Source organism: Rhinichthys klamathensis, unplaced genomic scaffold, assembly GCF_029890125.1.
Source record: "Rhinichthys klamathensis goyatoka isolate OS25496 unplaced genomic scaffold, OSU_Roscu_1.1 h1tg000196l_1, whole genome shotgun sequence".
NCBI lineage: Eukaryota > Metazoa > Chordata > Actinopteri > Cypriniformes > Leuciscidae > Rhinichthys > Rhinichthys klamathensis.
In genome coordinates, this window is record NW_026606722.1 from 8,836,681 (window position 1) to 8,850,301 (window position 13,621).

Genomic DNA, 13,621 nt, shown 5'->3' on the forward strand with positions numbered 1-13,621 from the left:
ATGTTGGCATTTTAAAATCATCAGTTTGTAATCGCAACAATGGTGGACTATTAAAGTTTCTAACACAACAACAAACACTTTAAATCTACAGTGACATTTCCATGAAACCCATTTCTCCATATGACTCAAACACACCTCATCAATTCCTGGGGATTAATGTCTCATTATCAAAGAAGAGATGCTCAACCTAATTGAACATTAAACCCAAAATGATTCAGTTCATTTCACACTATAACCATTTAAATCTGATCTCATTAGTGTTGATAGGTATTTGTATGTAAAGTACATGTGCATTTTATTTTACCTTTGGAATTACATTACATTACTTACATTTATGTTACATTATAGAGTCCGTATTATGCTCTTTCACAAAGTCTTGATTTTGTTTTTGGGCTCTACTAGAATAGGTTTACATGCTTGAATGTTCAACATTTTTTTCCCCTATATTCTCCATTGTTGCGGCTCCTCTCTTCCCAGTCTGTCAGTAACGCTCTGTTTAGTTCCTGTCTCTATGAAGCCCCTCCTTCTGAAAAGCACACTGTACTCTGATTGGTCGGCTGGATCAGTGTGTTGTGATTGGTCAAGAGCTTCGAGTGTGTTTGAGAAATGTCCCGCCCCTTACCATAACCGCCAGTTTAACACACTACTAACTAACTCAACCAGGCCCCGCCCCTTTATTCTGCGTATGAATTATTTAAATGAGGAATATTGTGACATGTTTGTTCCCGGAAGAAACTCAAGACTACAATGGAGGCGTTTCAGGAGTTCAGAAACACTGACACTGATATAGAGAAGAACTCCCGCTGGAGGGACTTTGAGCTCAAACGGCAACATTACACACTAAAGAAAGATGAACATGGAAAACAGCATAATAGGTCCTCTTTAATGCATTGATTTGTATCCAAAGCAAATTGCATTGCATTTAAGGTGCACTTTATATCCCTTCATGCATTCCCTTGGAACCAAATTCTGTCTATGAAAGGCTGGTGGAACAGCAGGAACCTTTGAATTTTATATTTTGTGAACCAAAATAAATGAATTCTAAACATGTACTTTTCTGAAGCTGTACATGCCAAAACATTTATGTTGTAATGTATGTATCTGTGCAATTGTAAAAAAAAAAAATGGCTAGTCACACTTTACATAATACTTATGAATCTCTAATGAGATCACATTTATCTTATAATATTTGACTACAAAACTAATCCTAACTTTTTTTTAAATGTGTGCATTTGTAAAATTGCCAAATGATTCAGGGATCAGTAACAATGAGTCATTTGACAACAATGGGTAAATTGTTAAGTTACCTTAACAACTATTTAATAACTCCTTTTTTATATATATATAAGTTCTCCAAAGCCGTTTCCTTTCATTTCAGGCACCGCTCTGGATGCACAATAAATAAAGCACAAATAGTTTGTGTGAACACACACATAAATGCACACATACAGACTTAAGACAGATCGAGAACTTAAGAGCGCAGCGTGATGATGAAAAAATGAGAAACACAATTTCAAGAAAATGTCCAGATCATATTTCACCACTAAATCAAATGATAGAAATAAGAAATTACATTTTCTCTGCAATTTGAATAATATACTGTTTGTGACGAAACGTTTAATTAAATATATTTTTTTAATCAGGATAAATAAAAGGAAAATACTACCATACTGTGAAAATAATTGAAATAATATGTTTTCATTATATGATTATTATACATAAATACAACAATTGTAATTATAAATAAATAAATACATTTAAAATTAATTATAAATACATTTTAACTCCAATTTGCATTGCTTTAATGTCTCAGAAGGTTTTGAGTTTGTAATTCATTCTCATTTAATAAATAGCATAACAAATACTAACATAATGTGAAAATAAAAAATAAACCTATTTTTCATAATGGTAAGTGTGAATAAATTAAACAAATACGTTATAAATAAACATTTATTTATACACATTGACAAAAAACAAACACTAATTTTCATGTAAATAATATAATTTGAGGTATTATTTCACATCAGGCTTAATTTTCTTAATGTAAAACATAAATAAATAAAAAAGTTCTTACTTTTTTTGTTGATTTTGTGGATGAAATGTGACCTAAACATATTCCTGACATCCTCTGTGAGATTCACTCCAGTTTGAGTTTGAGGACAGAGAAAGTGGCAAAGAAGGCAAGAGAATAATAATAAAAAAAACAATAAAAAAAATGTTTGAATCATTTGCTTCTGCTGATCTGAGAGCCGTTTCAAAGGCTCTCAATGTCCACATCAGTCTATGAGATCCTTATGCAATTTATACAAACCTCAGTCAGGTTAGAATAAAAGTTACATCCATCCGGCGATCCTCGGCATGGCGAGCTCACCCGTCCTGGTGCTCGTGATTATTAATCTGTTGTTCTATGAGCTCAGCAGCTTGTCTGCCTCGGGGTAAGTGGGATACTTCACCGTCTCCACCTTCTCCTTCACTTTATAGGACGGGTAGAGGCCGGTGCGTCCCAGTTTGCGGTTCACCCCTTTGGAGTATCCGTCCCAGTGGTTTCCGGCCACTCCGATGACGTCTCCGGGCTCCAGCGGGACGTCCTCAGGCGTGCGGGCCTGGTGTGGGTAGATGGCCATTTGATTGTGTGCGTTCTGTCCACCGAAGTAGTAGATGTCGTCCAAAGAGCGGAAGAAAGCGGAGGCGTCCGGGTGAAGAGTCTGCATGATCTCGTAAGCCACACGGCACACCTGACACATACAGAACCACAAGGGCGGGAAAATGTTGGGTGGGAAAAACCAGAATGGTGAAATGGTGTTTTTCATCTTTATATATATATATATATATATATATATATATATATATATATATATATATATATATATATATATATATATATATATATATATATACACACTCACCTAAAGGATTATTAGGAACACCTGTTCAATTTCTCATTAATAAAATTATCTAATCAACCAATCACATGGCAGTTGCTTCAATGCATTTAGGGGTGTGGTCCTGGTCAAGACAATCTCCTGAACTCCAAACTGAATGTCAGAATGGGAAAGAAAGGTGATTTAAGCAATTTTGAGCGTGGCATGGTTGTTGGTGCCAGACGGGCCGGTCTGAGTATTTCTGAGTACAATCTGCTCAGTTACTGGGATTTTCACGCACAACCATTTCTAGGGTTGAAAAGGGAAAAACATCCAGTATGCGGCAGTCCTGTGGGCGAAAATGCCTTGTTGATGCTAGAGGTCAGAGGAGAATGGGCCGACTGATTCAAGCTGATAGAAGAGCAACTTTGACTAAAATAACCACTCGTTACAACCGAGGTATGCAGCAAAGCATTTGTGAAGCCACAACACGCACAACCTTGAGGCGGATGGGCTACAACAGCAGAAGACCCCACCGGGTACCACTCATCTCCACTACAAATAGGAAAAAGAGGCTACAATTTGCAAGAGCTCACCAAAATTGGACAGTTGAAGACTGGAAAACTGTTGCCTGGTCTGATGAGTCTCGATTTCTGTTGAGACATTCAGATGGTAGAGTCAGAGTTTGGCGTAAACAGAATGAGAACATGGATCCATCATACCTTGTTACCACTGTGCAGGCTGGTGGTGGTGGTGTAATGGTGTAGGGGATGTTTTCTTGGCACACTTTAGGCCCCTTAGTGCCAATTGGGCATCGTTTAAATGCCACGGCCTACCTGAGCATTGTTTCTGACCATGTCCATCCCTTTATGGCCACCATGTACCCATCCTCTGATGGCTACTTCCAGCAGGATAATGCACCATGTCACAAAGCTCGAATCATTTCAAATTGGTTTCTTGAACATGACAATGAGTTCACTGTACTAAAATGGCCCCCACAGTCACCAGATCTCAACCCAACAGAGCATCTTTGGGATGTGGTGGAACGGGAGCTTCGTGCCCTGGATGTGCATCCCACAAATCTCCATCAACTGCAAGATGCTATCCTATCAATATGGGGCAACATTTCTAAAGAATGCTTTCAGCACCTTGTTGAATCAATGCCACGTAGAATTAAGGCAGTTCTGAAGGCGAAAGGGGGTCAAACACAGTATTAGTATGGTGTTCCTAATAATCCTTTAGGTGAGTGTATATATATAATTTGCCAGGTAAGTCTGAAAGTCAGTCTAAAAGTCATTTATCAGTGAAAATAAGTAGAACAGCATCAACAAACACATGATTTGAAGAACGACACACTATGCTTTACATATTTTTAATTAAAAAAATTGCATTCAATCTTTATTAATGTTAGTTAAAAAATACGGTAACACTTTTACAATAAGGTTCATTAGTTAACAACCTTAGGTAACATGAACTGAGAATGACCAATACTTCTACAGCATTAATTACTCTTAGTTAATATTCATTTCAACATTTACTAATACATTTCTAAAATCAAAGGTTGTATTTTTTAACATTAGTTAATGCACTGTGAACTAACAGGAATTAACAATGTTCAGTTGTATTTTTATTAACAAATACAGTAACAAATGTATTGCTCATGATTAGTTCATTTTAGTTAATAAATTAACTAATAATAACTAATGAACCTTATTGTAAAGTGTTACCAAAAATACATCTGCTCACGTCAGCTCAGGTCTATTAAATAATATTCACAGATACAACTGAATGAAATTTACATTCACTAAGATTAATAAACGCTTTACAAGTATGTTTCATGTTAACTAATGTATTTAACTAATGCTAACAAATGGAACCTTTTTGTAAAGTTTTACCAATTTTGAAGTATTGTTCATAGTTCGTTCAAGTTTATTAATGTAGGTATTTAAAGGGATGGATTTTTTGACAAATTATTTTAATATGTTTCTTGAGGTTCACTTATTATGTTAATAAAGGATTTTTTGGCACACAAAAAAAAAATACCTGAAAAAAAATTACTGACCCTCTAGTCTGAAATGACTTGTTTATAAGGCGCTGCTCCTTTAAGGCTTGTCAGTAAACGGCCACTGTTATGATCGGCTAGCGCTATTTATTATAAACAGTATCAACGCCCCGTTGCTATTGCACATGAGTTAGTGTTTTGAAAACATTCATATAAAACCGTCATTCAAGGCTCAATTCTTGCGCCAATCCTGTTCAACCTGTATATGCTCCCAATAAGCCAAATAAGGAGAAATAACCAAATTGCTTACCACAGCTATACAGACGACACACAGCTCTACTTAGCCCTATCGCCTAACGACTACAGCCCCATTGACTCCCTGTGCCAATGCATTGATGAAGTAAACAGTTGGATGTGCCAAAACTTTCTTCAGTTAAACAAAGACAAAACTGAAGTTGTTGCGTTTGGAAACAAAGATGAAGTTCTCAAGGTGAATGCATACCTTGACGCTAGGGGTCTAACAACTAAAAATCAAGTCAGGAATCTTGGTGTGTCTCTAGAGTCAGACCTTAGTTTCAGTAGTCATATCAAAGCAATTACTAAATCAGCATACTATCATCTGAAAAATATTGCAAGAATTAGATGCTTTGTTTCCAGTCAAGACTTAGAGAAACTTGTGCATGCTTTTATCACCAGCAGGGTGGATTATTGTAATGGACTCCTCACTGGCCTTCCTAAAAAGACCATAAGACAGTTGCAGCTCATACAGAACGCTGCTGCCAGGATTCTGAGCAGGACCAGAAAATATGAACATATCACACCAGTCCTCAGGTCTTTACACTGGCTCCCAGTTACATTTAGGATTGATTTTAAAGTATTATTACTGGTATATAAATCATTTAATGGGCTAGGACCTCAATATATTGCAGATATGCTCACTGAATATAAACCTAACAGATCCCTCAGATCATTAGGATCACATCAGCTAGAAATACCAAGGGTTCACTCTAAGCACGGAGAGTCTGCTTTTAGCTATTATGCTGGAACCAGCTTCCAGAGGAGATCAGATGTGCTCCTACAGTAGTTACATTCAAATCCAGACTCAAAACACATCTGTTTATCTGTGCATTTACTGAATGAGCACTGTGCCACTGTTCGTCCGACTGTTTTTACTGTACTGTACTGTACTTTATTTTATTTTTTATTCTAAACTGTTTTAATTATTCCTATTTGTTTTGATTATTTTAATTTTTTCTATGTAAAGCACTTTGAATTACCATTGTGTATGAAATGTGCTATATAAATAAACTTGCCTTGCCTTGCCTTGCCTCATTTACAGACAAAATAATCTGGAGTCAAATGCTCTGAACAAACATATAACCCTCCGACTCGATGCGGGACGCCATTAAAATAAACCGTACACTTGTTTCTGACGCTGGGATCCTTCTGAAGTCTCTACAGAAATGAGCAAATGATCCGTTTAAACTGGACGATCAAAGCGCGTGGAGTGCGTCTGAAACTGAACTCGCGTCTCTATACTGTGTCCAATGTAGACAGCGTCAGTGATTATAATGGCTTCTGTTTGATTTGACGTGACGTTCTCATCCGGTGTAGGCAAGTGCCAGCCATTAAGTGACTGAACGCCAGTAGGCGGGGCCTATGATGCGACGATGTACAACTATTCGTCAATGATTGGCACTGGAGGCATGCATATGCAAATGTATTTGCCCATGTGACATCACAGATCCCGAAATATCAAAACGAGCCATTTTTGGAGCTTGATTATAAATGCTATGTTTATAATGAGGATGACGTTTTAAGCTATGAAACTTGCAGGGTGATTTAATGGTACAAAGACCTCTTATATGTCAAAAGATCAAGGCAAAGTTGATTTCCCATGTCATGACTTCTTTACTGTTAACAAATGAAACCTTATTGTAAAGTGTTACCAGTAAAACAAACAACTGCTGGTTTAAGGATTAACAAGAGTTTTTGTACGACAGGGTCTATGTACCTGTGAGGAGAAGGTGCAAACCAGGAAGTCAGTCTGCGACAGGAAGTGGATGTCCAGGATGACGCCTCTGAGGGAGTTCTCTGTGTAACGGTTGTGTAAACTTGCTGACCAAGAGATGGAGTTGTCACTGATGAACTCATAGTCGGCGTACCTGAAAAACATTTAAAATATTAAAAATACATTAAACACTAAACAATATTTTAACAACTTGTGTTGCACATCATTGAAGACAGCGTTGTAAATTTTGGGGAGCTTTTTCCCCCACACTATTTTCATCTTCCAGGTTTAAAACGAAGAAGAAGAAGTTTTATTAATATAGAGCCTTTCTGTAGCTCAAGGTCGCTTTACATTGTACATTACAACACATTTACACACCCTTACACACATTACAATCACATGAGGAGGACACATATAGTCACATTATACAAAATACATGTTAAATAGATATGTTTTTAGCTGAGTCTTGAATGTAGCCACAGATGAGATATCACTGTGTACTTATCACGTGAATATCACGAAGTACTTTAACACTAAATAACCTTCCACCCACAGTAGACAACCGGAAACGAGACAAATGAACATTTTGAGAGATGAAAATAGCACAAAACACTTTTAGAATATCGATTACTCATCAAATATATACGTTTTCATTATATAACTATATGTAAAATGTAAAAATTGTAATTATACATTTTCATTTATATATGGTTACAAATAAAATAAATAAATAAATCCCAAACAAATACATTATGAATAAATAAATAAATTATAAACTTACATTTTCAAACTGGAAGATAAAAATAGTGCATAATACATTTATAATACCGATGACTCATCATATATACATTTTCATTATATAACTATATGTAAAATGTAACACTTGTAATTATAAATGTTTATTTATATATGGTTACAAATAAAATACATAAATCCCAAACAAATACATTATAATTAAATAAATTATAAACTTACATTTTCAAACTGGAAGATGAAAAAAGTGCATAATACATTTAGAATATTGATGACTCATCAAATATATACATTTTCATTATATAACTATAAATAAAATGTAAAATGTTCATTTATATATGGTTACAAAAATAAATTCCAAACAAATGCATTATAAATAAATAATAACCTATAAATACATTTAAATGTAATTTATAAAGTGAAATATAAAGTAAATTATAGCTCTCACAGGAAATGTGTGCATTTATAAAATGTAATGTGAGCTTATAAAACCATGTAAAATAGATATTTCTTCATTTTGCTGCATGCAGTGTTTATTTCTAGAAACCTTTGATGCTTTTAACTCGGTGAGAGCAAAAAAAAAAGAGTGACTAGATCAAAAGCTGTTTTTTGTGTTGTCTGTCTCTCTTTCTCTGCACTTTTGTAGCATTTGTCGAAATCCCTTTCAGGACTCGTAACTCACTTGGTTTTTGCTTCCTGTAACAGCGAGGGGTCGTCGGTGGCCAAATACACTCGTTTTTTATCCACGTGTCCCCGTTGAGCCATGTACTGGAACTGTTCCTCCACATGGACCATGTACTCCTCTATGGGGTGAAACGCGGCCTCCGTCCCGACTTTATCTGTCCGTCTGACATGGACACTGGAAGACAGAGACACGTTTGAGTTTTTTCAACTGGATTTATCTGCTTCTGTTCAGAAACAATTGGGACTATCCCTTCATTTGTCGTCTGAGAGGTTTGTAGTGGCCATGTCGATTTTGCTGATCTGAGTTTTGAACAACAGTGTGAATGATGTAACCTGATTTGAATATTGGAAATCCTATTTTTACCTGTAGCTTAAAGGGTTAGTTCACCCAAAAATGAAAATGATGTCGTCACAAGCCCGTAAGACCTCCGTTCGTCTTCGGGACACAGTTTAAGATATTTTAGATTTAGTCCGAGAGCTTTCTGTCCCTCCATTGAAAATGTATGTACGGTATACTGTCCTTGTCCAGAAAGGATATAAAGACATCATCAAAGTAGTCCATGTGACATCAGTGGGTTAGTTACAACGTTTTGAAGCATCAGAAATACATTTTGGTTCAAAATTAACAAAAACTACGACTTTATTCAGCATTGTATTGTCTTCCGGTTCTGTTGTGGATCCGCGTTCAGTGCCGCTGCTGACGTAAGACGCTGCTGACGTGTATTTTCGATGCTTCAAAACATTGTAACTAACCCACTGATGTCACATGGACTACTTTGATGATGTCTTTATTTCCTTTCTGGACAAGGACAGTATACTGTACATACATTTTCAATGGAGGGTCAGAAAGCTCTCGGACTAAATTTAAAATATCTTAAACTGTGTCCCGAAGATGAACGGAGGTCTTATGGGCTTGGAACGACATGAGGGTGAGTCATTAATGACATCATTTTAATTTTTGGGTGAACTAACCCTTTAAACAGTAGAGAAAGGCACTAGCAACGCCAAGGTCACTGCTTTGATTCCCAGGGAAAACAAGAACTGATCAAATGTATACCCTGAATGCAATTGTAGCGGAAATTAACTCACTAATGGACCAGACAAATAAAATTAAAAGACTGCTTGGTACGAAAACGGAGGTGGTGGTGATGCTGAGAAAACAGGCAGAGACAGAAGGTAGGTTGAACCTTAAAAGATAACTTTACTTTTTGTATTTAGTGATCCTTTCTCTTTTGTATTTTTTTTTTTTTTTTTTATCACAAAATAACAATACAAAACAACAGAGGAAATAAATATATACAAAAAACTTATATATTGCCTGGGTGCACCCTCTAAATAACTTTTTGCATATCAATAATCACAATTTCACTCACTGTATCCAAGTGATCTCAAATGAAAGAAAAAACAAAAACAAAACAATCACCAGTGGCCATACACATTAACCACTGCTTCCAAGAAATATCAATTGGAATGTTGATCAATGTTATATTTTCTCAATTGTGTAAACAGAGTTACTGTTTCAGTCCCAAAAAACAAATATCAGTCTCTGAAAACGTGTACTCTTACTTATCCGAGCAGGTGAAACGGTATAATGAGACGGAAAACTGTCCTCTCCTCTAAGTTCGTGATCTCTTCAGAATCGAAGTGGGAGGCTCGCCATCAATTGGGGAAATCCATCTTGGAAAAACAATTCACACAGAAAAAAAACCCTGGCCTGTTCATTCACTTTTTTTCCTTTTTTTCCCACAGGCACGCGCAGACAAAATGGCGTCAGCAGTGAACACTTAATACACCATGCGGTCTGACACAACCACACGAGTCAATGTAAACTCTGAAGTGCCCGATTGACAATCATAAAAGGTCATCTACTATCTTACTTCTCAGATTTTTTCCGTTTTTATGAGCTTTGAACAGTTTAAGAACTATATCAGTTCAATTGTAACACTCTCTCGTCAGATTGCTCTAGTCAGATCAGATATCTCCGTCGCTCTGCATCTGTTGTCTAATCTGCGCAACGCTATTCGTAAGCAAGGGGCGGAGCCAGCAACCAAACGCTCCGATTGGTGGATACTCATAACTTAACTCAATTCAGATATATATTTATATTATTTTGTATAGAATTTCACATTTATGAATAATCATAACATTCAATTCAAGCAACATAAAAATAAATAATATCTGTAAAACAATTACTTAACCAGGGTTACACTTTTCCCCCCTGAAATCATGCAAGACCCTTTGCATGCTCTGAGTGGCTGATTAGTCACTACATTTGATGAAACATCAGTTAAAATGGAAAGGGCACCTGAATTTTCAACACCATTGAGAGAGCTAACAAGGGCAGTGCTTAACCCCTGGAACAAGGACTGAACAACAAAAGACAAGGGGTTTCCAAGTTGAAAGTAGGCAAGTCTCTCAGGTTCCCCTCTCTGCCTATTAGAGCGTCTGAGCGGAATATCTGAATTATGCCCCCCCCCCTCAGTTTCTGGCTGTTGTTCTTTCCCTTCAACAGGAACATCTGATACTTCAGCATAGTTTGTCACTTCAACTTCATATTCACTCTGAACAGGTAGGTCCTTTTCTGTTTCAGTTTGGTCCTCGTCAGGTATATTACTTGTTTCAGGGACCCTTGGAGCATCAACAGGTGAATCGTCAACAGGTAAGTATTCGTCTGATGCATCAGCAGGTGAGTGCTCCACTGTATTGTCAACATCTGGGGGATCTTGGTTAGTCAAGTCAGCATCAGAAGGAACATCCACAGTTTCCTTTGATCTACAGATGTCATGGACTGTAGAGAACCGCACTGTTTCCACAACTGGAAAAGCATTAGACCATCCATTAATATCTTCATCCTCTGAGTCAGCAAATGAGTCATCATCCGATGGCGGAACACTAGGGTTCTGGCGTGTTCTGTGTTTAGAAGTAGGTTTGGACAAGGTAGGACTTGAGACTTCTGGTGTTGGTAAGAATCTGCAAGGAAGCAGAAGGTCTCTGTGAAGTGTACGAAGAGGACCATCCTTGCTCTCAGGACGAACTGTGTAAACTGGTAAGTCAGCTGCTCGCTTTACTACAACATACACCCCTGACTCCCACTTGTCTGCTAACTTGTGTTTACCACGCAGCCGAAGATTTCTCACCAACACTCGATCATTGACTTCCAAGGAGGAATTTGTCACACCTTTGTCGAACCTGGTTTTGTTCCGCTCTGCACTCTTTAATGCTCTACTGGAGGCAAGCAGATAGCTTTCTTCTAAATGAGACCTTAGGTGCTTGACATATTCAGAATGGGATTTCTGTGGACTGATAGGCAACCGAGGCTGGCGCCCAAACATCAATTCATAGGGGGTAAACCCTGTAACTTCGTGCTTCGTGCAATTATATGCATGCACTAAGGGCTTGACAAAATCTTTCCAATGACTTTTGTCTTTCTCTTCTAATGTGCCAAGCATATTCAGCAGAGTCCTGTTGAAACGCTCCACAGGATTTCCCCAAGGATGGTAGGGTGTTGTTCGAATTTTCTTGATGTCTGATATCTCACAAAGTTCTTTGATTGTGCGTGACTCAAAATCTGGGCCCTGGTCACTGTGAAGGCGTTCAGGGAACCCATAGTGCACAATAAAATTCTCCCAAAGAGACTTTGCTACTGTTCTCGCCTTTTGATTTGGGGTAGGGATTGCCACAGCATACTTAGTGAAAAAATCTGTGATCACTAAGATATCTCTTGTGTTACTTCTATCTGGTTCCAATGACAGGAAGTCCATACAAACTAACTGTAACGGTCTAGTGGCCTGGATGTTGACCAAGGGTGCCGCTTTTTGAGGTAAAGACTTCCTTCGCACACAACGACCACATGTCCTGACCTTCTGTTCCACTTCAGCAGCCATTTTTGGCCAGTAGAAACGGGATCTGACCAGATCTAAGGTTCTCTCCATCCCCATGTGTCCCATATTATCATGTAAACTGCTCATCACCGTGGATCTTAACTCTTCTGGGAGCACTAGCTGGTAAGTGATAGAATCCTTAACTATCTGTCTCCTATAAAGTGTTCCATCCTTTATCTCAAGGCAGTTCCATTCTTTTAGGAAATAAGGAAGACCAGGAAGTTCCTTCCTTAGCGCTGGTGAAGGTCTCTCTCCCAACTCCAAGTGCAAAATCACCTCTCGAAGAACTGGATCGGCTCTTTGTTTTTCACCAAGATCTTTTGAAAGGTGAGGTATAACAGGTAAGCAATCAGAACTATCTTCTCGTTCATAACAGTCGGGTACAGCATCAGAACGTAGTGCAATGGAGCTTACAAGAGCAATGCCTGGCCCGACATCAGCTGATTGCCTAACAAGGTGCTTCTCACAGATGGCCTGGACTTCCTCCTCCGTGGCACTGAAAGACTCTTCTGCGGCGGTAAGCTGATGCTCTATGAACTGTTGGATCCTTTCATGCTCCTTTTGTGATAAGGGGTTTTCTGGAAAAGGCTCCTGAGGTCGCCTTGAAAGACTATCGGCATCAATGTTCAGCTTGCCTGCCCTGTACTGCAACTTAAAGGAGAACGTAGAAAGAGCTGCAAGCCACCGATAACTAGTTGCATCTAATCTTGCAGTGGTAAGAACATGCGTGAGAGGGTTGCTATCAGTAATGACAGTAAATTGGCTGCCATAAAGGTAATCACTGAATTTTTCAGTTACTGTCCATTTAAGAGCAAGGAATTCAAGTTTGTGAGCAGGATACCTTGACTCACTGTGCGACAGCCCTCTGCTCGCGAATGCAATTGCACGCATCTGCCCACCTTGTTCTTGATACAGCGCAGCTCCTAATCCCTTGGTGCTGGCATCGGTGTGGAGAAAGTAGGGGAGTTTGGGGTCAGCAAAACCCAGGACAGGTGCACTAGTAAGCTTCCCGATAATGGACTGAAAAGCTTCCTCACAAAGAGGCGTCCAACGACTTCCAAAGGGCTCCTTAGGATTGTAGTACTGACCCTTTTTGTCACTCTTTTTACCACTCTTCCTTAACGGTGGATACCCTGAAGTAAGATCATTGAGTGGTTTTACAATCTTCGAATAATCCTTAATGAAACGGCGATAGTAGCCGGAAAAGCCCAAAAATGACCTCAGTTCTTTTAGGTTCGTGGGACTCGGCCAGGTTTTTAACGCTTGTGTCTTCTCGGGATCTGTTTCAACCCCATGCTCCAACACGATGTGTCCTAGATAGCGAACGGAGGTTTGGAAAAATTTACATTTCTCCAGAGAAAGTTTCAGTCCGTACTCCTTGAGGCGAGATAGAACATTCAATAGTCGTCTCTCATGCTCCTCTGGAGTG

The 13,621-nt window shown here is 38.3% G+C and overlaps 1 protein-coding gene across 1 annotated transcript in view; it reads right to left on the reverse strand.

Annotated features, from left to right (window-relative positions):
- Positions 1-2,051: 2,051 nt before the first annotated feature.
- Positions 2,052-13,621, reverse strand: part of fut8b (fucosyltransferase 8b (alpha (1,6) fucosyltransferase)) — an 84,834-nt gene continuing 73,264 nt past the window's right edge. The window contains exons 7-9 of the mRNA XM_056262861.1: positions 8,310-8,486; positions 6,878-7,028; positions 2,052-2,735 (exon numbers count right to left, since the gene is read on the reverse strand). Of these exons, the coding sequence (XP_056118836.1) occupies positions 2,406-2,735; positions 6,878-7,028; positions 8,310-8,486 (658 nt within the window). The 3' untranslated portion in view covers positions 2,052-2,405. The remainder of the gene's footprint in view (positions 2,736-6,877; positions 7,029-8,309; positions 8,487-13,621) is intronic.